Source organism: Polistes dominula, unplaced genomic scaffold (genome assembly GCF_049000335.1).
Source record: "Polistes dominula isolate Pdom_NZ unplaced genomic scaffold, Pdom_raw_medaka contig_31, whole genome shotgun sequence".
In the NCBI taxonomy this organism is placed as follows: Eukaryota; Metazoa; Arthropoda; class Insecta; order Hymenoptera; family Vespidae; genus Polistes; species Polistes dominula.
Genome location: NW_028300925.1, coordinates 3,150,682 through 3,176,498, shown reverse-complemented (window position 1 = coordinate 3,176,498; position 25,817 = coordinate 3,150,682). Strand labels below are relative to the sequence as shown.

The following is a 25,817-nucleotide window of genomic DNA, read 5'->3' as shown; positions in this document are numbered from 1 at the left end:
CCGGCACGCAACTGCACGCACAGTTTCAGTTGACGACGTGCGATAGTCGGTACAAGGTGTCCTGGATGAAACCACCTTATCCACCTTCTCAATTATCATCCACGACGAATGGCAACACACCGATCTAAGATCACAGGTGAGAATATTCCTACTTCTTTTTTTCATTTTTATTTTGATTGTTATATGAACTTTCACAAATTTTCATTTACGTTCAAATGTTAGAAATGTTAAATAATTTTTTTCCGTTCTTTTTTTATTATTATTATTATTATTATTATAAGTTTGAAAAATAGCATTGATAAAAATATAATAATGACGATGATTGTGTTAATTTTTCTTTTTTTTTTTTTTTGTACTGGCTACGTCGAAAATGAATGTCAAACAAATTGTCGACACTTCGTGCACGTGATATTTACGAGAGAACAAAGGTCTCTACGGACATGGTTAGGTGTATATATTTCTATTGCATTCTTAAGTTTAATGTTGTCGAACCATTCACGGTGCATCACGCATTTTATCAGGACACGTTATGTGAATAGAATAATTACTTAAGTGATATGTTTAACCTACGGGGGAAAAAAGTGAAGGACGCGACTGCACTTAGAATTAAACAAACAAATCGTTAAAGGGTAACGTTACTTTTTATTCAAATTAATTATTCAAATAGTTTGTTTTATTTCGTCATATGTTTTTTTTTTATAAAGAATAATTCTCTTTCTCTTTCTCTTTGTAAACAAAACATTTTATCAGATCGAGTCATAAGTAATTTCCGACGCGACTATGTAAAATCTATTTTTCGTATTTACCTATTATAAGTCACTGAAACAAACGGATTTTTGATATCACTGTATAGGTGAGAATTCAGTTAGTCTTCTGTTAACTTTTTTATGCAGTCAATGTTACACTTAACCGTTTTTCCTTAACCACTGAAATCGATAGTAACAACTGCATATTCGACATGTAATGCTTTAGGAATTGAAACAAGGCAATAGCACTAAGGTGACAGCTGCAAAAATATGCAGCGTATACGGTGAAGGATTGATAACTGATAAAGCGGTCAGAAATTGGTTTGTAAAATTCCGTTCTGTAGATACGATCTTAAAAGATTAACCGAGTGCAGGACGTATTTCCGAGTTTGATGAACCTTTTCAAGGTAATATTGGAACAAAATCCAATAGATACGTTGAACAATTGCAAAAAGTGCAAAAAAAACTGCATGAAAGGTGTCTTGCATTTATTAGTCACAAAAACGCCATTCTTTGTTTCATAAAAAACGAAAGTTATTTATGACTCGACTTAATATGTACTTCAATATTTTTAATCATTATTTAACTGTATAATTACAAAACATTCGATTAAAAACATTCGAATTTGTGTTTTTTTTCAGTAAAGATTAGATGAATTTAGTTGAATAATATTGTAGCAATAACTATGTAAGAAAACAATCAAGCGTGACTATAGAAATATCTTCATAGATTTAGCAAGTAACACGAGTGAAAGGCATAACCTGAATTTTCTATCGCTACGATAGTAACGTTTAAACGTTTGCATAGCAAAACCTTTTCTAAGTGATTTAAATTCATCACAGTTACATACTCTAACAACAATAAATTATATTTATTATAATTCACCAATCGAAATTTCAAAAAAAAAAAAAATCGTATAGAAAATAAAAAAAAACTTTAAGCAAGAAAATACAAAGTATAAAGTTCAGTATCTTGTATTATTTTGTACTTCGTTATAAAAGGAAACAACAGCAGCAACAAGAAAAAACAAATTCAAATAATAAAATGAAACAGTTAAAAGGAGAGTTTAAGTATTATAAGACAAAAACCAAAAAATAAAAAAAAGGAAAAGAAAAAAAAAAAGTTGGTCCAAGCCGCGCCACAGTTTTTCAAACTTTATGATTGGAAAAACGTTGGTTGCTTGGGTCACCGTCACGAAACGATCAACTTTTTCCATTAGCCTGTTACACGCGGATAGAACCTAAGTGAGAAGATATAGGCTAACCTTAGTGTGAGGAAGAATGAAAGAGTGAGAGAGAGAGAGAGAGAGAGAGAGAGAGAGGGGAATGAGTAAGAGAGTGTGAGAACGAGTGAGAATGAGTGTGAGAGATAGCTCCATCTAGACCAAAGGATAGCTCATAAGGGGATCATCCTGGAATTGCATCTCGTGCGATTAAGGTCATAGAAGCGCTTTAAACCTCCATTCGCTCCCTTATCTCGTTCGGTCCTTAACTTTAGCACTGTCGGCAAAACTTTTGCGGAAGTGCACCAGTGACTTATAAATAAATCGATATAATATAATATAGAAGATATATATATATATATATATATATATACGCATGTAATATATTTATCTACGATATTATCTTTCATACTTAATTAAAAAAAAAAAAAAAAAAAAAAAAAAAACCAAGTAAATGTAATTCATTTAATTAATACACATATTTTTTTTACATATTTATTTTATAAATTTCTATGTTACAATTTATTACATATTTCTTATATTATTTCTTAATTAAAAATTATTTTTTTTTTTTTTGAAAAATCAAAATTATAGAATAATTATTTTCCTTATATATCAATAGTAAAAATATATTTATTATATTTATGTGTAAAGATATATTATATATATATAATGTACATATATTATATTCTTTATATATATTCCTACCTTATATATCAATAGTAAAAATATATTATTATATTTATGTATAGAAATATATTATATAATGTACATATATATATTATTTATATATTTCTACATATCATTATAGAATTTATTTAAAAAAAAAATGAATTATTATATAAAAACAGAAACAATAGTGGGTCTTAAATCTTGATATGACAAAGACGATAAAATCGGTCCTTTTGCAAGTCGCATAATCGCTACTACGGCCATAACTTGCAATTAGATAATTATATTTCTTATGTTTACATAGGAGAGGAAAATAAACGATTGCTATGTGGTCGTAATCATATATATATATATATAAAAACCAGTTTGAATTACTGCTAGATAAAAGGCACACGATGGTTATTTTTATTATCTATCTTCTAATGATCGCGTTGGCGTCAATTGCGTTTGTTTACCTGTACCGTGTATTTCATTGTCGAACGATGTAACATAAGAATCAAAATGACTTTAACGAATGAAAAAAATCATTCTTAAGTGGAGAGAAATTATTTCAGTATAAGATATGAATTGCATTTATACATTGTATTAAAAGAAAATTATTTTCCATTGAAAAAATAAAACATGAGAGAGAGAGAGAGAGAGAGGAGGAATGATTTAAAAAAAAAAAACAACAAATTAAATCTACGTGTATGTTATGAATAAGAACGTTAAGTTTCATCCAATTTATCCTTTTCTTCCCTATTATTAACATGATCTAAAGTAACGTCATTAGTATTGACAGATTCGTGAGTTCTTCTTCCAAAGCAAGTGGTAAAACACGTATCGTGTTTACCAAAATTCTCGCCGTCCTCGATAGTTTCCGGCATAGGTTGATTTACAGTTTCTGGCAAGTAAAGAGACAGGAAACCAGAAGCCAAGGCTACCATACCAAATAACGTTGCTGGTACCTTTGGATCGAGGAAGTCTAAGAGCATGATCAAAGGTGTTAGGGCACCGCTGAGACGAGCGCACATTGAACCAATACCAAGGGCCGTGTTCCTCACCACCGTGGGAAATAATTCGGCTGTGTAATTGTAGATCACTGCGAAGGATGCAGCAATGCAGGCTTTGCCAAACAATACAATAATAACAGTTAGAGTTGCTCCTATATCGTCATCCTTGGGGATAAATGTTGCACATATGCAGCATAAGCCACCGATTAACATGAACGTGCTAACTAGACACCTTCTACCAGTACGATCCATCACGAATATCAAAAATATATAAGATGGTATTTCGACTAGACCACTCAGGAATAACATCAAGTATGGATTACCAACGAGATTTCCAGAATTCAATGATAATCCGTAATAAACGATTGAATTGGCAAACCAATTGAGACATACGTTCAAAGTCTTTTTTCGAAGATTAGGTGTTTTCAATAAGTCGATTCCACTATGAGTTTGATCCTCTTCAGTTCTCTTTTTTATCTGCGATCTCGCGAGTAATTTTCCGCTATTTAAGTTGACGTTATTTCCGTTCATCTTTAGGGCCCTCTTAACGATCTCCACTGCTTCTTTAGTTCGGCCTTGAGCCCATAACCATCTGGGGGATTCGTCCATGAGCCACCAGTGTCCTAACATTAATGCACTGTGGAGTCCGTAAATGATTTGCAGCCATGTTCGATCCTTGATTAAAGCACCCCAAGCAGCGACCAACATAAAACCGGTTGCGAAAGCTAATTGGAACATTATACCGCACATGGTCCTCTTTGATGCTCCCACGAGTTCCATAGTCAATACGAATCCGGTTATGTAAGATCCAGCTGATCCAAAGACACCGTAGAAAAATCTCACTACAAGGAATGTGTAATACTCGTTGACGAATGCGACCATGGTACCGAGTATCAATTGCAATACCGCGGATACATAAAAAATGATCTTTCTTCCGTATTTATCGGCAAGACTGCCCAAGGTCACTGCTCCAACGAACACACCAAACATATATGACGATTGTGCAACTGCTCCCATCCACCTACGCGAACACACGAAATTCCATTCCATACCGCGTGACGATTTGAAATATTCCGTGTCATATGTCCAAGCTTCACACTTTTGTGTTACATTAAATTCGTCCAAGTAATGACACGTTGACAATTCTTTTGGTTCCATGATCATGTTGGTTACATTACCTTCGACCAATGATTCATCAAACGTGTCAATGAGAGTTGATTTGATTATTGGTACAACACATTTGTAAGCAGGTACAGCTGCAACTGTCAATAACGTTATCATATGCAATCCGGCAGTCAATGCACCAACGATGTGTAAAGAAAATTGCCAGAATTGATATTTCCCAAATTCTCCCAGGTGTCCCATGAGTTCTTCCAAATCATTATCGACGCTCGCCATCTTGTCGTCAGTGAAATCGAAAGTATGCGAATCGACAATCCCGTAAAGGTGTTTCGGAACCGCTTCGTTCTACTGTCTACGTATAACTAACCTGTTTGACGAACTCAAGACTGTTCACTGGAGATATCTATCTTTCTTCTTTTTTCTAAATACAGAAAGGATTGTCGTCCTTGCGATACACGTGTCACGTGTATGTGTGATGTTTCTTTTTTTTTCGAATATATTTTTTCTACAATGGAAAAAAAATTTAACAGAATAATATTAATGTAAGATGTGATAGGTACTAATTTTTCCTTGTACAATTTATCAATTGAATTGTTATTATTTTGATATATTGAAAATTGTATATGAATGAGGTTAATTTTTATATTTTTACAAATAAATTTTATGGTTAACGTAATTCAACTTACTTGATGTAATTCCAAAAATAGAAAACGAAACGATAATAGTACGTTCAGTAAAGTTGAGTATCAATGTTGAATTCTGAAAAGAAAAGAACAAAATAATTAATATTAGTGCGTAACTCTAATACGAATATTTCATTTCTATTTTAAATATTTAAACGAAAAAAAAAAAAAAAAGAAAGAAAGCAAAAAAAACGAAACAAATTTAAATGACACATGATGATGATTGAGAAATATCCGTACAATGAGAATATTTATTCGAAAGAAAAGAATTGAATAAGCGATGTAAATTGATTTTCTAAGGTTTTGCATTTGTATGCGTCTAAGGAAGTCAATTATCGATACGATATCTAAACGTCTTTTACAATACAATTCACGCTATCTTCAAGGTCAATCGTTTTTTGCATAGGTCAGAATAACATTATTGTGAATTGATGAACGTGGAGTCAACAATGTTGTACATTAACATATGTCCATTTGCAAGGTGTTCAAATATTCTTATCTGTTTCGATTATATTTCAAAAAAAAAAAAAAAAACAACTTATAAACGATGCATTATAAATAAATTAAAGTACATGAACAATTAAAAATTGTTCGTATTATACTGTTCATTTTTTTAATACATTCAAATACAAATTAAAACTTTCTGAATTATCGTCATTTTTGTTTCACGTTTTACGCAAAAGAGAAGGGAATGAAAAAAATAAAAAAACTTTGCAATGTTTCATTATCATTTCGTAATATTGAAAATAACTCGTCTTACACGTAATGAAGAGCATTAATTTATTATAACATAGTTCGTGACACCGTATAGAAATGACGTCAATGAATTATTAAAATAAATTATCCATTCGATAAAATATTTTCTATTCTGAAAATGATTGTATTGTATTTAATTTTAAATCGAGTCACTTCGCACTATTAAATTATTCATAAAAATAAAGAAAATAAAAAACAATTCTTATTCGTTTGAATGTCGCAAAAAAAAATCAGTGAAACCGGTTTTCTCATTTGATCTCATACATTTATTCGTTCGATTAAAACATTTTCCTTGTATACTACAACACTTAGTATTCCTGTCAAACGCGTATGCATTAGCAGAGTAGGTACCTAACTCCGATGCAAGTGGCGAGTATGTCTACTACGTCGACGAGGTTTACTACGATCCGTTACTCCGTGGAAGAACGAACGGATGTACGTTTACTGATCAACGTATTTCTCAAGAGTCTGTAGCAGCAAAACTGGCTTCAAATGTCAATGAACTTATGTTAGTAAAGAGAAGTGGAAAATGTGTGACGTATGCTGACTCGTATGCTGACCTCTTTCTTCCTTTCTGTTATTTTTTGTTTTTTTTATCTTATACCGTAAATAACTATGTAGTAGTTATACATATTTCTCCATTGTTCCGGCCAGTAATTGGTTGAACAATGATAATTCCGTTTGTTATGTTACGCTCATATACATTTTTAACTTATTCGAACCCACACACACACATACATATATATACACACAAATGTAGTTGTTATTAGATAAATATGTTAAACGAGCTGCGAAACAACTAATCGTCTTAAATAACTCGAATGGGCCGGGAAGCTCATCTCAATTATTAACATCTTACAAAATTCGTCCTTGACATTAGATATAAATTATCGTGATCCTTAGAGAGTGAGAGAGAGAGAGAGAGAGAAAGAAAGAGAGAGAGGGAAAGCTCTTATCAAGTTGACGATGCACGTGCCTGCCGTCAGTTTCATCAACATAAAACGTTCCGAGCAACGAAATGACTATTGACAGATAACTCGTGTATTCGAGGGGTGGGACGTCAGGTATACGAGTGTGTTCAGTGATTACGTTACTCTATATAGGATTCAAGTATGAGCACGTGCTGTTTAAATATCATTTATCGTATGATAATTTTGAAATTAAAGTAGAATCATTTTTGACTAAATATTGTCAGAAATTAAAATTCAAAATGTACAAATATTTGATAATTGTATTAATTTTATACACCATTGATACGAGTTCTCATATTATTGAATAATTTATTACCGAGATTCTCGTAAATTATCGGTCAACAATAATTAATGTTGCAAGGTTTTAATATGACCAATGTACAATATAATTATAATTGAAAATTGTGTGTAATTTCTTGTTATAGAATAATACTAAATTTGGTTACTCGAATCCAATGTACAAAATTATTGAACGATAGTTAAAAAAAAAAAAAAACAGATTTGTACAGATCACACACGGTAGAAGTGAACGATACATACACGGTAGTTTACTTCAAAGAAAATCAAGCTTCGAAACGAATTATTGTGAAATAAAATTAATTTCATTAAGATAAATTAAGTAGCTTCGGAATTATTAGTTGACAAACATAGTTTTACACTGAATTTTATTAATTAATTAATTAATATATAGAATTAAATAATATAGAATTAAATTATATGTTGAATTTTATTAATTAATTAATTATTTTTGTTTCATCGGTTTCACGTTCTTTCGTTTCGCGATTTTCAAGTCACCCTGATACTAAAGAACTTTTCAATTCAATAAATAAAGAAAAAGATCGACGATCGTGGTTAAAAACTTTGTTATAGTCCGACAATATTTAAAAATGTAATAACATTGTCCGATATTAAATGTAAAATATGTTCTCTGAAAGCTTCGAAGTTATGATTTTCTTTTTCCATAAAAGTCTTCTCATGAACGATGTGATTATCTCATAACACGCGTTGGCACACAAAAGTGCATATATATATATATGTATATATTTTAACAAGTGCTTAAATATGAACGTGTCGTTTTAAGCAGTTACTAAGCAGTTAGGTGTCCCATTCGTCCATAAATTGCAAGAGAATAATATTGAACAGAGAGGAGAACGTTTAACGGTAAACGATGCAATTCCATTCGTTCTTGGTTGGTTGCTCATGTCAGTCGATTCAACTTCTTCAAGGATTTCGATTCCAGTCTAGTGACTTTCCTTTTTCTTTCTATTAATTATTTCGAATTACATAAGATTGTTTTTTTCATTTTTATTTTAAATCTAATCTTTGATTCGTTTGCTTATTTTTCAGCCGAGATTCTTAGCATTGAAAGTAAGAAAGAAAGTAAGAAAGAGAAAATGGTATATTGAATAAAAAGAAGAACATTAAAAATGTAATCAAAGTTCATTGAAATTGAAACGTTTGAAATCAAACGGGTTTTAGAAAGAGAAAGAGAGAAAGAGATTCTTTTAATCGTGGCTCGTACCGTTAACTTCGTAAAAGATTGAAAGAATATATAGTTAAAGTCCCATTAACCGAATTTACCAAAGATATACTTTTATCTCATTGCCTCGTTCCAATTCTTTGTTTCAATCTTCTTTGTCTTTGTCACTTAGAAAACCATTAGATAACGATTTATTCGATAATTACGGAACACCGCGATAAGAAAACACATACACACACACACAAAGAATATAATCGCATTGATGTGTGATAATAGTTTTAACCCTTGATAAAGTTATCGTTGATTAGATTAAAAATGTTTGTGTCTTATTATAAATAATAATTGTTAGTAAAAATTATACCATTAGAAATGATAAAAAATAAACAAACTAAGGAAGGTTTTTGGGCATCAAAAAAACGATTTGAATAGTCGAATGAATCGGTCGGTAACGAGAGGACGCTCTTTTCGTTAATATCATTGCGTCGTCGTCGTCGTTGTAGTAAAAGAAGTAGGGTGGGAAATCGAAGGTATATTGGATTTTTAAAAGGGGGTTTGGTGGGAGTCGGGGGGGTTAAGAATGAGAGAGAGGGAGGACCACCTGCAGACTTGGTAACACCAAGCAGAGCCTAGTGATCCAATATACTTAAATGGATTTCGTTCTACCTTTTACCGTATTTGTATGCAACAGACATAGACACAAACACACACAGAAACACACACACACGAATAACATACTTATGTATGGATGTAAAAGGGGCACAGGCACAAATATGCAAGTATCTAAGCAAGAAGAAGAGGAAAACTGTTGTGTGCCCGTTCGTTCCGAGCTATCCGGTTTGCCGACTGCCTGGCGCCGGAGAAACACGACCGAGGAAAAACATTTAATGCTCCTATCGAATAGCAAAGAGCTACTCTCTGGCTATGGGGAATTACCAAGAATCGGGGAAAGGAACTTTGGCTTCTATCATCGCGATAAAAACATCAAAACCGGTTATTTCTTTTTTCCCTCCCCCATTTATTTCTTTTCTTTTCTTGTCTTTTTTTTTCCTACTACGAATTACGTATGTTTCATATTATTATCGCACCGATTATTATCAAGTTCTCGCGATACGGAAATATATTATAGTCACGAGGAGATTTCATTTTTTTTCTTCTTCTTCTTCTTATGTTTTTTTCGTCGGAAGCGGAAATTAAGAAACCACTGACTTATGATTCATTTTTTTTTTTATTATTCGGAAGTGATCTTATGAAAGAGATTTTTTTTTACTTACTCATTTGGATATCTTTGATGTGTCTCGGATGAATTTGTGTGATGTGTGTTACTGTGTTTTTACGATCAGAAGAAAATGAAGATGAAGATTTTGCACACACAAAAAAAAAAAAATAAAAAAAAAATAAAAACCAGAAGAAACGAAGAAAGACGTACCGTTAAAAGCTTGACATCGTTCTGCTCTCACACACTCTCGACACACGATGCTTTCTAAGTTTTCCAAGCACTCTGGTGAAGGAATTTAGTACTGCATTCCAAGCTTTACTAAATAACAGGACATTATATAGCCCTTATCGTTGATCATTAACCCTCACGATGAGTAATATTTGTCAATTATTTAATCTTATGGGGGAATGATATTTTGGTGGATTTTTGTTAACGACTTTTGTACTTTGTCTAATGAATTATCTTTGATTTATGTATACAGGGTGATTCTTAAAACGTAGGCGGATAATAACTTTTTTTTTTTTTTAAGTAACAATAAACAAAAATCATAGAGGAAAAAGTTATATGGCATAACAAGTGTGAACTTTCTATGATTTTACTTTTTTCGAAAATGCATCGATGCACCCGCTAGATGCACTTGCACTTTTTTTTTTAAATTGAATCTTATATTTTTTTTTTACACTGTTCGATTCCTTTTTTTATTCTTCGTTAAAAAGTATTTAATGAAGATCATTGAAATGTCAATAGTTTACGAGATATTTGATGTTTTATATCAGCTATGTACAGGGTGATTCTTAAAACGAAGGCGGGATATAAAACAAGGAATCGAATAGTGTAAAAAAGAAAATATAAGGTTCCATTTAAAAAAAAAATGCAGGTGACCTTAAAATCTTCCTCAAGTTCAAGCCAAAAAATATCCCTCATCATGCCGTATAAGTTGCGTACAAGAAATTGTTCATATTTTTATAAACAACGACAATATTCTAACTGGACAGAATTATTGGCCCACCCTGTATATATACTTATCAGTTTACTTATGATAACTATACCACTTTCTTTATTCTTCATCGCAACATCATTATTCACAATTTTATTTTCATTTGAAAATAATGATATTTTAATTGAAAACAAAGTACGAATAATTAATTCAAATTATAATGAAGATAAACAGATAAAAAAAAAAAAAAGGAACTTTGAAACGTGATAAATATTTTATTTGATTTATTTTTTTTTTTATTTCTCTTCCGTGATTGTATAAAAGTAAAAGGAAAATTAGTTGATTAAATCATGATTCAGTGATTCGGTAGATAACCTTTCCAGCTGTGAATCAAAGGTAAATAGAGTTTCTTTGTACAATCCAAGTTGATTAAAATTAAAAATATTTCTACGTCAAAAGGTAGATACAAGTTTATTATATGCAAATTGTTTTGCTCAAAATTAGTGAAGAAAATGATGAAACATAAATAATTGAGGAAGAATATATATATATATATATAAGAGTTTGTAGAATTAAATTGAAGGAATATTTCGAAGGTTCTTTATAGCAATCGAAACGAATCTAAATTATCTCGCGGAACGAATCGTTAAGCTATACGCTTTTGGTATGAAAGTACCGTGCGAATACATTAATTACTGCACATACATATACCAGTTACCGGCACGCAATCCACGTTCAAACGGTATTACATTGATTTTTATCTTTGCTTATCATATTAAAAAAAAAGGAGATAAAAAAAGAGAAAAAGCAAAATATTTCTCACCTAACGGAATATAAAACCGTTCTAAATATATCATCTTATCTATTTAAATGCTGTAATCGTGTTACATCGAAATAAGTGTAGGTAAATCATGATCCCGCTCGTTGAACGATATGCAAGAATTTCAAAAGAAAATTTGGAAAAGATTGGTTGAAATGACAAAAGGGAGGAGAGGGTGGAATTCCTAAAATGGGCGGTTGTCCTTTAAAAAGATTAGGATACGTCGGTTCGTATAGAGAGAAAGAGAGAGAGGGAGAAGATCGAGTTATTTCGTTCGAGGGACGAGTTGACACAGAAGGTACATCACTCGTCATCCAATTATACGATTTAGTTTAAGAGCATATACGAGGCGCAAGGAGGAAGTCAGCGTGCGTGTGCCAAGTGGATAATGATACGTGCTAGTAGTAGCAAAATACAAGTCCCAAGAGTTTACCGTTTGTCTGGCGGCAAACTTTAATACCTATAGAGATTAATAATTGACATTTCTTATTAGAATTCTTTTCATTCTAACCTAAGTTTATAAAAGATCATTGTCTCTGTTTACCCTTTTAAACAAATTTTGGTAATTACGTATTAACGCCATCACCAATGCGCTAATCTACACATTAAATTGTTGCGACAAATCATAGAATAACAAAACTTGATTTAAAATCAAAACACTTTGAAAATTCAAAAGATTTTATTTACAAAAAGTAGTCACACACAATTGGATATCGGTGGAAAATAATCGGGCCGATATAGAATTTAACATAAATTCAAAACAGTCTCTAACCCTGACGAAACCCTGACGAAACCCTGACGGTTGCTGTGTGCAAACAACAAGGTTGTTTTGTGCGAACAACAAGATTGCTCTTTATTGGCGCATTAGCGGAATTTTTGTTGCGGTGGCGTTAATACCTAAGTACCCAAATTTTTTAAAAGGTTTGACTTATTTTTTTTTTTTGGAAGAACAATATTTACTTGATATATATCATATGGGAGATAAGTCTCGTTCGTTTCCCCTTATAAAATACGCACGAACTATTGACAGAAGCAATGAGAATAGTGATGATGGTGGTGTAGTGGTAGTGGTGTGATGGTGTTTCGTGTTCGGTAAGGGTATACCACAATGATGAAATTTGATCCGATCGTAACATGGACGAGGAACACGTCCGCGTTCCTTTCGGCATCGGATTACATCCGACGAGGATTTTCGAGTCGCCCCTATACAGATCTCGAGTGCTTCTTCCTCCAAGAAATTCGATTATCGTCTAACCTATCGAAACTATAAAAGCGATCCTGCTTTTCCTCTAACCCCATACTTTCAATATTCTTTTTAAGTAATTGTTTCGAAAATTCATTCATCAGTATAATCGTGAAGAGTATAGCGTTTAGTTGATGGAAGAAGGAAAGGGAAGATAATACAATCTTATTATTATTAAAATTCAATTTGTTTATTCTTTCGAAATATTTTTTCTTTCGTTTGTTTGTTCTTTTTGGATGTTTTTTTAAATAAACACAGTGGTACTTACGTATTAACGCCATTGCAGCAAAAATTTCGCTAATGCGCTAATAAAGAGCAACCTTGTTGTTTGCACACAGCAACCGTCAAGGTTACGTCAGGATTTCGTCAGGGTTTCATCAGGGTTAGAGACTGTCTTGAATCTATATTAAATTCTATATCGGCCCGATTATTTTCCACCGAAATCCAATTGACTACTTTTTATAAATAAAATTTGTTGTATGTTGAAAGTGTTTTGATTTTAAATAAAGTTTTTTATCCTATGATTTGTTGCAACAATTTAAAGTGTAGATTAGCGCATTGGCGGCATTTTTGCTGCGGTTGCGTTAATACGTAAGTATCAAACACATTTTTTTTTGTCTTTTTTTTTTTTATAAGATTCAATAAATTTGTTCTCCCACGTGACAAGTCACATATCACCGATCATTGCTACAACAACAATTGGTTAATTGAAAATGATCATATGTCAACTCGAACGCACGCTTCTATTTCATACCCTTTAATCCTTACGATTAAATTATCCAATGTTTATGACACATTCTTGTTTTCTAAGTTTCAAATTAATATAATCATTTATCTCTTTTCACATGACTCATTTTTTTTTCTTTACAACTCGATAGTGTTATATTGTTATAATAAGAATCAAATTGTTGTAATTATTCTTAGTAGAAAATATATTTTTTTCTTTTTTTATATGATAACAAAATTTAAATGGGAATTTCAAATTCAGCATAATTGTAAAACACTTGGCAACTCTAGCATAAGTAATGGTACGATTTTCGTTATGGCCCATATGTGGTATTGCACATTTTAAATGCTTTTCAAGTAAGCATAAATTTCTCAAATTAAAATTACACAAAAGTTTGCTTTTTTTGTATTATTATTATCAGCAAGTATTTAACTGACATTTTCATTTATATATATATAAGAAGATAATTATAAAAATGATGTGGTTTGAGTTAAAAAAAAAAAAAGTTTCAAACAATCCAATACATCATCGGTGTAATGACTCAACGTGCGAAATGATTCTGATATGATGACAGGTATTATTAATTATATCTCATTGATGATTCATTCCTACGTTTCTGTAGAATATTTTCTCCAGAAATGAGGAAAGAAAAAAAAATTGTCCTTGGCATTCAGATGGTCTTGTTCACCGTATATAATATACCATGGTTTTATAATGAAATAACGCCCAGACTCAGGATGAATAATCGAAATTTAACTGTGACAATAGCAAGTTATGAAATGATAATATATCAAACGAATATTACAATTTAAAATAATATAAATGATAATATGAATATGATAGTTCCTCTTTAAGAACATTCATCATTGGTTTCACTTGAATTATTAGATCGAGTCATAAGTTACTTCCAACGCGGTTATGTAGAATCTATTTTTCGTATTTACCTATTATAAGTGACCGAAAGTCAGTCGAAAATCTGTTTTTTTCGATATCACTGTATAGATGAGGATTCAGTTAGTCTTCTGTCAACTTTTTGAAGTAAAAACTTCTTTAGAATGGGTGTGATTTGAAAAAATGTAACGCAGCGGTGGGAGGCAATGAAACGGCCGTGATACTAAATAAGAAGAGAATACAATTATCCTACACCAAATATTTTGTATTCGTCTCATTCTCTCGAAACTAAGTTTTTGAAGATTTCACTTCTAACACGTGTGATCTGCACACATGTTTCTTTATATAGTCAATGTTACATTTAACCGTTTTTCTTAACCACTGAAATTGGATAGTAAAAAGTGCATATTCGATATGTAATGCTGTAAGAATTGAAACGAGGCAATAGCACTAAAGTGGCAGCTGAAAAAATATACAGCGTATACAGTGCAGAACTGATAACTGATAGGGCAGTCCGAAATTGGTTTGTAAAATTCCGTTCTGGAGATATAATCTTAAAAGATGAACCGAGTGTAGGACGTATTTTCGACTTTGATGAACCTTTTAAAGGTAATATTGGAGCAAAATTCAATTAGATATTTTCAACAATTGCAAAGAGTTCCAAAAAAAAATCCCATGAAAGGTGTCTTGCACTTATCAGTCGCAGAAACGCCATTCTTTGTCTCATAAAAAATGGAAATTATTTATGACTCGACCTAAATAAATGATAATATGAATATGATAGTTCCTCTTTAAGAACGTTCATCACTGGTTTCACTTGAATTATATGTGACTTTGGCAAAAGATGCGGAAGAAATAACAATAAAAAAAAAAAAGAACAATGAAAAATATGTTAGGGGAAAGTTATATCTTTAGTCGATTATATATACATATACATGTTTGCTTGGGTTGATATATGTTATGCCCTACACATTTGTGCAAGTTAAACGAAGACATAAACTACCATTATAAAAAATATATGATCGTTACTAACTTTTATAAAATAGCACGATTAAACATAGGTAATAAATAAAATTTGTAACAGCATAAGAAAAGTTACATAGATCGATATCATTTCATACAAAAAATATAAAATAATTTAAAACACAACATTTATATATGACAACACCATGACTCGTTGTTTATCAAAAAAAAAGAAAAATTATTGTATACATTGGATATAACATATAATTTGTTTATTAATAGAAAAATATCGTCGAAACAATCATTGTTGACGTTCACGTTGTACCGGATTGACGTTACTTGCAAATTAATCCTCCGTCGAAGAGTTGTAATTTAATTAATCGTGAGAAAAAAAAAAGAAAAAGAAAAATCTTGTAATTTTACACATTGTTCGTTACAGATTTATCATCAATCTCGATAAATTTATTAGTGAATAATAATCTTGTACTATAACATCGTTAAAATGTACGATTAATTTGTCTCATTTTTATTTCTACTGTAATTATCGTAAAACAAGGTTCAAAGATTCGAATTACTCGGATGTTTTTAAACGAAAAAAGCCAAATCATTGATTATCAATTAATTTCGTTATCGTTGTAATCGATATTATTTAAATCAATCGTTTGAGTAGTATTTGAATATAAATATGTAAATGAAAAACAGATTTCATCAAAATCACTGATCTTTAATTAATTAAAAAAACAAAATTATACAAATATGTCATTCCTTCGTAAGTTTTAGAAAATTTCAATTGATGAGGAAGGCAACGTGTAAAATATGTTAGAGATAATTATCCTTGAAAATAAAAAAATAAAAAATAAAAAAAGGTATTATAACAAAAGATCATAGGTGGAATATATCGAATCCAACAGGAAATCGATTGTAGGGTTTCTTACGGTTTATCCGGAAGATGGTATGCAGGTGGGAAGGAAGGAAGGATGGCTAAGGAAAGAACGGAAAGCGATACCACGGAGATGGGCAAGCAGGAAACTTGGATGGCAAGGAGAGTAAGGAGGAAGAAGTATGAAGCCGGATTACGGCTCCCGTCCTTGCCAGTTGCGCGCGGAACTTCGAGCCGAACGGAGGTGTGTTTTTCGCGACTGATCCTGATTATAGTTTTCATAAGATATACATTCAGAAGAAATACATTTTCATCTTGGAAGAAATACGAATAGCATTTTGAAACCCACCACCCCACCCCCCCCTCTTCAAAACCCGCACGGCCACTCGCAGGCTCTTCTTTTGCGGATAAAGGAAGTGAGTTTCCTTTTTATCACGGAATTTTGTTTCATTTTTTTGATTGTTTTAATATTCGAAATATTTGATCGAATAAATTTGTCTCGAACGTGAATTTATCGATCCTTTATTGAAGAAGAAAGTGAAGTGATATTTATCATTATAAAATATAAATAATAAACGATATTAACATGTTTAAATTAATGATAGATAATTAAATTGATAAGCTGATAAGGAGAGACAGTGATTATTTTACTAAGTGAAATATAATAATAATAATAATAATAATAATTGTTTATCGGCTGTGTTTAATCAAACTAAGTCAATTAATTATTTCGTTTATTTACCTGTGTATTATTATTATTATTATTATTATTATTATTATTATTATTATTAACATTAACATCTGCTATTGGATTGTCTCGTCGGAATACGTAAATCTTCAATCTTATCTTATGTCATTGAACGACAATTTGAAATATTCTTAAGATAATAATAAAAACATAAACAAAAACAGAAAGAAGAGTAAGGAGGTGGAGGAGGAAAAGAAGGAGGAGTTAAAAGAGGTAAAGGAGAATGTTACGAAGAGAAAGTGACTGAAACGGAGAGAGAATAATAATAATAATAATAATAATAATAATAATCAAATAAATCTCATGATAAAAATATTTAATACGTTTTGATATTCTTTGAAATAACTCATTTTCCTTTTAAATGAGAAAAAATAATAATAATAATACTCGCGTCAGCAATGATCTCATTATTTAGTCGGCCTTTTTTCTCTCTCTCTCTGTTAGTTCGTTAACGCATATTCTTGGAAAAAAAAAAATAAAAAAAATAAAAAAAATAAAAAAACAAATAAAACGTTTATCTCGTAATATTTAGCAATGAAATAGTGAGCGTGTAAATTGCAATTTGTTGATTACTTCTTTCAGCAGATGAAGAGAGAAAAACTTACAATATCTAATCTCTTCTTATTGAACTACATGTGTATATCGTTTGATGTACTTTTCATTCTACATGATTGTTGTTAATCAAAGAAAAACATGTTTTTATCTGCGTCAATCTTTTCCAGTCGTGAAAACATTTTTTTTTTTTTATATATATATATTTCATTGATAAAAAAAGAAAATTCAAAGCAACAAAAAAAAATTGTGTGGTGGTAGACGACAACGAGTTGAAGTGCTTTAAAACAATCCAACCATCCATCGTCCACCCATTTCTCTCTCTCTCTCTCTCTCTCTCTCTCTCTGTCTCTCTCTCTCATTCTCTCTCGTATATGCAATCCTTGTTTAGTCGCTTGTAGTAATTTAATTACGTTGTGTAAATCTTTGGCCGGAAGGGACGTTGAAGTTAACGTTAAATTTTTTCTAACCAACGTGAGCTTTTCTCATTTCAAAGATTTAACATAACAATTCATTCTTTAAAATAATAGGGATTAACAAATACATATATATATATATATATAAAAGGGATTTCATTTGAAAATTATATGAAATTGTGAGACGATAATTTTACACGTAGGTATTATTGTATGACTACGAAGGAACAAGTTTGTTTCTTCGTTCTTTCAACGTTTGTTTCTTTTTAAGGCTTCGAAGTCAAGCGGAAAATTTTGCCGTGAGATAAAATCTGTTTTCCTTTTGACTTGTGATGTAAGGTATCGCGTGCGTACTCTACTACATACAGACATATATGTATACATTGCTTATATTTCTCGTGGAAAAATATATTGTATGGGATTATTATAGTTATGAGGATACTGAACCGGATAGTATAATATTTGTATTATTTCTATAAAAAAAAGCTTGTACAAAGATTGCAAGTAAATTGAATAGATCGATTGCTAGCATCTTCAATTGTGTAATCAACACATACTTATCGATTACTATCACGTCTTAGTTCAGTAAATCTCTGACGAATGAAATCGGCTAGGTACGATTCAAGAATCTTCATTATCCTTACGTTTCTTATCCTTGACACGTTCTCCGTACTACGTGAAATTACTTATAATGATAGTTTACCTTAACCTCCTTTGAACAATGATCCAAAAAACGTAGTTTTATCGTAAAACTTTAAAGATTATTGTTATCTTTCGTTTTTATGAACAACAACAAAAAAACCCATTAGATTTTATTCATTGTGATGTTAAGATCGTTGTTTTTGTTGCATTTGTAATGTTTTGCATAATTAACGAGTTAGGTCAAGTTTGAAACGTTTGAAATTTTCTATAAAATAATAATAATATGATTGTGTGAAGTTTCTAAAGATAAAAAAATAATATTAATTTGTATTCTGTCGTTTTTTAGGTGCACACATGATATGACTCAATCTCATGAGGTACTGGCAATGATGGATGCGCACACAACAACATTCGGACGAACTAAAGGATGCACAATTTCACGTTGCGGTGCTTTCTTCATTTGTACAATATTTCTCATTTCTTTGGTGGTAACCGGATTATTGGTTTATCATTATGCACCATGTCTCGAAGAGAAACAAATGAAATGCGATAACGCGAATACTAATAATAGTCGAGATACAAGTAGGATATTTTCCGTTGATTTGTCGAACAAAAAGAAAATTGATGTCAGATTACCGAAATCGGTTATACCGGAATCATACGAGTTAAGGCTCGTACCTTTCATATGGGAAGGAAACTTCACTTTCAACGGTGAGGTACGTGTGTTACGTTGATATTTAAATTACATTTACATATCAAAAGGAAAGACGAATAAGATAATTATCTAATGGTTTAAGAAGAAAACGTTAGAAAGGTCTTTATCATTCCAATCGATGTCAATTCAAATGTAAATTATTTCGTCACTCTGTCTCTTTCATTTCCCATTAAAATTACAAATCGATTTCCAATGTACCAAATTCTCGGGATAACAAATTTCACTTCGCTAACTTTTTGACCATCGATCCATTTTCGAAAGTTCCAACATTTTACGATTTTATCCACGAAGATGTCGTACTTTTACTTTGTCACAAATGAATCTAAATCTATTGATATATATATATGTAAATTCAATTTCAACTGGCAATTGAATTTTCGTTTTCCCATTTGACTTCGAACATTTCACTTCTTTCCAGTTTCGTGTTTCTTTTTTTCTTTTTTTTTTCATTAAAGTCTTTCATTTTTTATTCTCTCATTCTATTTCTGTAAAGTTTCAAATGGAAACGCATAAGATACGATAACACTTTGGTGGCTCAAAGGTGAAAGTACCTGTTCGAAACTATCACAGCTGGCCGATCACAATTAGAAAGTAAGGAATGCCACTTCATTTCTCATTGAACAGAGTGGCAACGGTAAACAATGAGAAAAGAGAAGTTTCATTGATCATTAGAAAGGAGCCGATGATGTTATTACCTTTCCTTTAATCCTATTCAATTATTATTCTTATTATTGAGAGATTTTTAAACGAAAAAAAAAAACAAAAAGAGATTTTATCGATTATAAAAATGTTAGGACACATTTTCAAATTTATTTCATTACGATGACAAACATTTGTTGACAAATTTCAGGTAACAATTTTAGTAAACGTAACAGAAAATACGAACAATGTTACGCTTCATGCAACCGACATGAAAATCGACGAATCTCTTACAAGTATAAGAGAATTTTCTATGTCTGGTAATAAAACAAAACCGATTACAATCGTCGAGCAGAAAAACGACACAGAAAGGCAATTCCATGTAATTAAAACGTCAGACACGTTGAAGGAGGGAAAGCAATACTTGGTGCATCTCAAGTTCGTTGGTCACCTGAATGATTACCTTCAAGGTTTCTACAGAAGCTCATACACCGTCGGCAATCAAACGAGGTAACTTAATATTATATCAATAATAATTCGAGATTCTATCGCAAAACGAGTTTAAACGTTTTATTCTTTTTGATTTTTTTTTTTTTTTTCCGAATGAAAAAAAGGCCATTAAAATGCAATCAGATCGGATAATCGTTAATAGGTTAAATAGTTTATGTATTATTTATAACGAATGCATTGATACGATTCGTTAAGATAAGAATCTTTTCTTATTGGAATTCTCTTTCAATAGATCGAATTAACATTATCTCATTCTATTTATACGATAGTTATAAATATCTACTAAGATTAAATCTTTTAATATAAATGTTGATATATATAGAGGATTAATAATTACAATTCGATATTAAATAGATGAAAGTAAATCTTTAAAGTTATTCAAGTCGATACTCGATCTGAAATTTCATTGATTTTATGTTCGAAATATTAAGTATGCTTACATATGTATGTATGTCATACTTTCTCTGATCGAAAGTGAAGGAAGTTGAAAGAAGACGACGATGTTACAGGTTCATTCAATTTATTTCTACTCTAAATGATCTCGTAAAAAATTAGTCGTCTTTTGAATCGACTATTGTGCAATATTATCTACCTTTAGAATTTTTTCATAAAAAAGAAGCAAATTTTGAGAGAATGAGATGAGTGCATTGAATCAGGAGTGAGATAATTTATTATATAATTATTTATTTAATAATTATAATAATGCGCGCCTGTAAGAATGCAACTCTTCAGACACACTTTGAAAATGTTGCTTGCGAACACTATCTACTGGGACGGAATTTTTTTGATACCCAAACTGTTCATACACGTTTATCTTTCGGGCAGAAAATTCAAAGTGTGTCTGGAGAGTTGCATTCCTAAAGGCGTAATGTTTTTATAAATAATAATAAAAATTGAACTTTTATTTTGTAATTAATACGCTTCGTAGTATGCAGTTGCATATAAACACATTCTATCTCATTCTCTCTTAGACTAAATCCTATAGATCTATATATGTTTGTTTATTTCTTTTTCAAATCACCCTCATTCTAAAGAAGTTTTTACTTCTAAAAGAAGATCGTTTAGTTTCTATTGAAAGAGTTTTAGCCTGAAGGTAATAAGAAGAAGATTGCGTTTATCAGTGAAACTTTAAGAACCGTCGTTTTCCTTCAGATGAATGTTTACCAAAGGTTTCGCGATCCTTGAATTATAGATGGATTGCTACGACTCAATTTCAAGCAACGGACGCTCGTCGTGCCTTTCCTTGCTTCGATGAACCAGCCATGAAAGCTAAATTCCAGATTAGCATAGGTCGTCCTAGAAATATGACATCTATTTCGAATATGCCGAGAAAAGGACAACCTGAACCAATGTGAGATATTTAAATTATTTATTCGTTTATTAATAAGTAAGAAAAAATCAAAGCATTGATTATTATTATTATTATCATCATCGATAGGCCTGGTTTACCCACGTACGAATGGGATCATTATGAACAATCCGTACCAATGTCTACTTATTTGGTAGCTTTTATAGTTTCTGACTTCGAAATGTTAAAATCGGAGTCTAGAAACTTCAGAGTTTGGGCACGCAAAGAAGCAATTAACCAATCTCACTACAGTTTGGATATCGGACCGAAGATACTTGAATATTACGAGGATTACTTTAAAATAAAGTTTCCCCTGCCAAAAATGGATATGGTTGCTTTACCTGATTTTTCAGCTGGAGCTATGGAAAACTGGGGATTGATCACTTACAGGTAACTCGAGTAAAAGTTTTTATCTCCTTTTTTTTTTTTTTTATTCCAAACTATCGGATAATTTAATAATTTTTGTTTATAATTTGAATGAATATGATTACAGAGAAACGGCTATGTTGTATCAAGAACGAGTATCAACCAGTAGCAATTTGCAAAGAGTAGCAACAGTAGTGGCTCATGAATTGGCACATCAATGGTTTGGAAATTTAGTAACACCAAGTTGGTGGTCGGATTTGTGGTTGAACGAAGGATTCGCCAGTTACGTGGAATACATCGGAATGAACGCGGTTAGTGATCATAAATTTTTTCTGTTTTATTTCTTTTTATTTTTTTTTTTATTTTCTTGTTTATTTTTACGAAACAAATATTGATACGATATTTTAGGTAGAACCATCGTGGAAAGTTTTAGAACAATTTGTGGTTAACGATGTTCAATCGGTCTTTGGATTAGATGCTTTACAATCTTCTCACCCTATATCTATAGAAGTTGGACATCCAGATGAGATTAGTGAAATTTTCGATAGAATTTCTTACGAAAAAGGTGCACCACGATTGAAATATATCATTGAAAGATTTCAATCTCAATTACATTAATCTTCACGTTTTGCAGGTGCTTCTATCCTCAGAATGATGGATCATTTTCTTACAACGGATGTTTTCAAACGAGGACTCACGAATTATTTGACAGAAAAGTAATTAATTATTTAATTAATATTAATTTTTAAGATTAAAATAAAAATCAACATATTTTCATATTTATTTTTCTATAGAGCATACCAAAGTGCCGAACAAAACGATTTATGGAACGCTCTTACGAAACAAGCGCATAAGGATAAGGTTTTAGATCCAACTATTACGGTCCAACAAATTATGGATACATGGACCCTTCAAACTGGCTTCCCCGTAGTTACCGTAACACGAAATTATCTTAATGGTGCTGCCACTCTAACTCAGGTTGGTTTATTTTTTGCTCTATCTATAATCTGTAAGAGTTTCCTTTAACTTTGTATCTCTTTAGGAACGTTTCATGCTCCAAAATAGTTCTATGACTACTAAGAAAGAACCTGAACCACTTTGGTGGATTCCTATTACGTACACGAACGAACAAGAATTAAATTTCAATAGGACTCAGCCTAACCATTGGATGAAAGCAGAACGTACGGTTAATTTGCCGAGTTTAAATGCTACCGCACATCAATGGGTTATTTTCAACGTCCTTGAAACCGGTACTTATATATATATATTATTTTCTTGAAATTTTGAATTCTTTATAAAAAAATTAAATCAATTTAACAGGTTACTATCGAGTCAATTACGATAGAGCTAATTGGCAATTAATTATAAAACAGTTAAATAAGGATAACTTCAAGGACATATCGACGATCAATAGAGCACAGTTGATCGATGATGCTCTCAATTTGGCTAGAGCAGGTAGACTAGATTACTCGATTGCTTTAGACGTCACATCTTATTTGGCACACGAGACCGAATATTTACCATGGAAATCTGCCCTAACTGCATTGAATTATTTAGACGATATGTTAATAATGTTACCTGGTTACGATAAATTTAGGGTATGTGAAAACATTAATAGATTTTCATTGGAAATCTGATATTATCGAATATAACAATTTGATTTATTCTTTAAGCTTTACACACTGGAACTTTTGGATAATGTGTACAAGCAAGTTGGATTTTCGGACAAACCTGGTGATCCACAATTAACAGTATTTACAAGAATCGATGTTCTTAATTGGGCATGTACTTTTGGTCACGAAGATTGCGTTGGTAATGCAGCTAATCAATTTTACAATTGGCGTAAAACGCCAGATCCTGATACGAATAATCCGTAAGTGACTAACTCGTTATCTTCTTTTTATTTAAAAATAAAAAAATGAAAAAGAGTGAATAAGATTATTTTTTTCTTGTAAATTAAGAATTTCACCAAATCTGAAGAGTGTGGTTTATTGTACCGCCATACGGGCGGGTGGTCAAGTCGAATGGGACTTTGCTTGGCAAAGATACTTAAATACCAATGTGGGCTCGGAAAAAGACTTGCTATTACAGGCCCTTGGCTGTAGTCGAGAAGTTTGGATCTTAAGTAGATATTTAGATTGGGCAGTTACTGAAAATTCTGGTATCAGAAAGCAAGATGCAACGAGAGTCTTCGGATCTGTTGCTAGAAATGTTATCGGTCATCCTCTGGCTTTCAATTATCTCAGGAACAAATGGAGTCGTCTACTAGAATAGTACGTTTTTCAAATTTGATCATTTTATTTTTTAAGTCTCAAGAATTTTTCATTATAAGTCTCAATCTTTTCTTTTAGTTTCGGTACTTCATTACTTTTGATGAACAATATCATTAAATCAGCGACCAGAGGTATCAACACAGAGTATGAACTCAACGATGTAAGTTTTTTCATATTCCAATTGTTTCTATCTTTTGCAATCGTAAATAATATTATATTTCATTTCTTATAGTTAACCGATTTCATAAATGAGAACAAAAATGAACTTGGTAGTGCAACCAGAACCGTCCAGCAAGCTGTAGAACAAGCTCAAGCAAATATACGATGGTTAGACAATAATTACGTGACGATTCGTGATTGGTTGCAAAGAAATACCGCGTAATCCTGATCAAATGATTACTATAGGTATATAATGATCATTGATTGTTCAAATGCCGCATTTAAAATAGCGGATTATCGTGGTACGTCGTTTTAATATTGATGAAAGTCGTAATACGTTTTTAAAACATCTTTTGCAACTCGCATCTCATTTACTCTGGTTAAGCATATATGCTATTAAAAAAAAAAAAAAAGAAAAATTGATACGAACTTAATGTTTAAATAAGTTCCCAAGAGAGTATAATATTTAAGCGTTTTTATATGTATCTGTAAATATGTGCGCGACATTAATATGTGTATTATACGAATAATATTTAGAGTATACGTCACAATGATATGAAAGAGGCTAATGATTTATGGATAATCGTGAATAATATAATGTGAAATAAATAATAAAACAATGAGTGATTGTTGAAGAAAAAAATATATTGGCCAGAATATTTTTTCTTTCGTCATATTATAAATCCTTACGATACAATTTTTAAATATCTTTATTTTAACGAACATATATAAATATTATTTTATAGATAAATTCGTTGGAAGAAAAACATTTCGAAAGATTTATTTGTAAAAAAATCATAAAACGTATGATATTTTAATTAGAAATAATTGTTTTATTGTTTTAATACAATCAAAGATAATTTGAAAATGATAATTCATGCCGCGCAGAAGCAAAGAGAGAATTCGAGGTGCGCGCGCACATCTGACATGCGCAATTCTTACTTTCATTTCTCGAGTTGTTTTGTTTTGTTTTGATGATTATGCCGAGTGTCTTGCAATCTCACGTGTCTGCAATTCGTTCAAGGAAGGGTAAGAAATAAAATCCGTGTTTATGGAAATTAATTAAGTGGTCTCATTAATTTTTATAGTCAATGCTATTACTCAGTTACTTTTTTTACAGTAATTAGA

General features: G+C 31.3%; 2 protein-coding genes across 9 annotated transcripts; one reads left to right on the top strand and one right to left on the bottom strand.

The window, feature by feature from the left end:
- superdeath (Suppressor of ER stress-induced death) lies at window positions 1-25,332 on the top strand. Of its 4 annotated transcripts, XM_015329113.2 has the most exons (16): window positions 27-136; window positions 16,353-16,565; window positions 19,026-19,395; window positions 20,245-20,543; window positions 21,736-21,894; window positions 21,982-22,281; window positions 22,385-22,568; window positions 22,666-22,822; window positions 22,892-22,973; window positions 23,052-23,235; window positions 23,300-23,507; window positions 23,578-23,855; window positions 23,931-24,130; window positions 24,219-24,530; window positions 24,609-24,690; window positions 24,763-25,332. In XM_015329113.2, the coding sequence occupies exons 2-16, from the start codon at window positions 16,504-16,506 to the stop codon at window positions 24,910-24,912; spliced, it is 3,027 nt and encodes a 1,008-aa protein (XP_015184599.1). In that variant the 5' UTR covers window positions 27-136; window positions 16,353-16,503; the 3' UTR covers window positions 24,913-25,332. The 4 variants fall into 4 exon arrangements, with proteins under 4 accessions (XP_015184602.1, XP_015184599.1, XP_015184603.1 ...); XM_015329116.2 differs by lacking the exon at window positions 16,353-16,565 and having other exon boundaries at window positions 1-136; XM_015329117.2 differs by lacking the exons at window positions 27-136; window positions 16,353-16,565 and adding an exon at window positions 611-629.
- LOC107070686 (organic cation transporter protein) lies at window positions 2,966-10,139 on the bottom strand. Of its 5 annotated transcripts, none has more exons than XM_015329118.2 (3): window positions 10,071-10,139; window positions 5,441-5,513; window positions 2,966-5,259 (listed from the first exon to the last, which is right to left on the bottom strand). In XM_015329118.2, the coding sequence occupies exon 3, from the start codon at window positions 5,028-5,030 to the stop codon at window positions 3,348-3,350; it is 1,683 nt and encodes a 560-aa protein (XP_015184604.1). In that variant the 5' UTR covers window positions 5,031-5,259; window positions 5,441-5,513; window positions 10,071-10,139; the 3' UTR covers window positions 2,966-3,347. The 5 variants fall into 5 exon arrangements, with proteins under 5 accessions (XP_015184604.1, XP_089027443.1, XP_089027444.1 ...); XM_089171317.1 differs by lacking the exon at window positions 10,071-10,139 and adding an exon at window positions 9,916-10,005; XM_089171318.1 differs by lacking the exon at window positions 10,071-10,139 and adding an exon at window positions 9,380-9,651.
- Window positions 25,333-25,817: the final 485 nt, after the last annotated feature.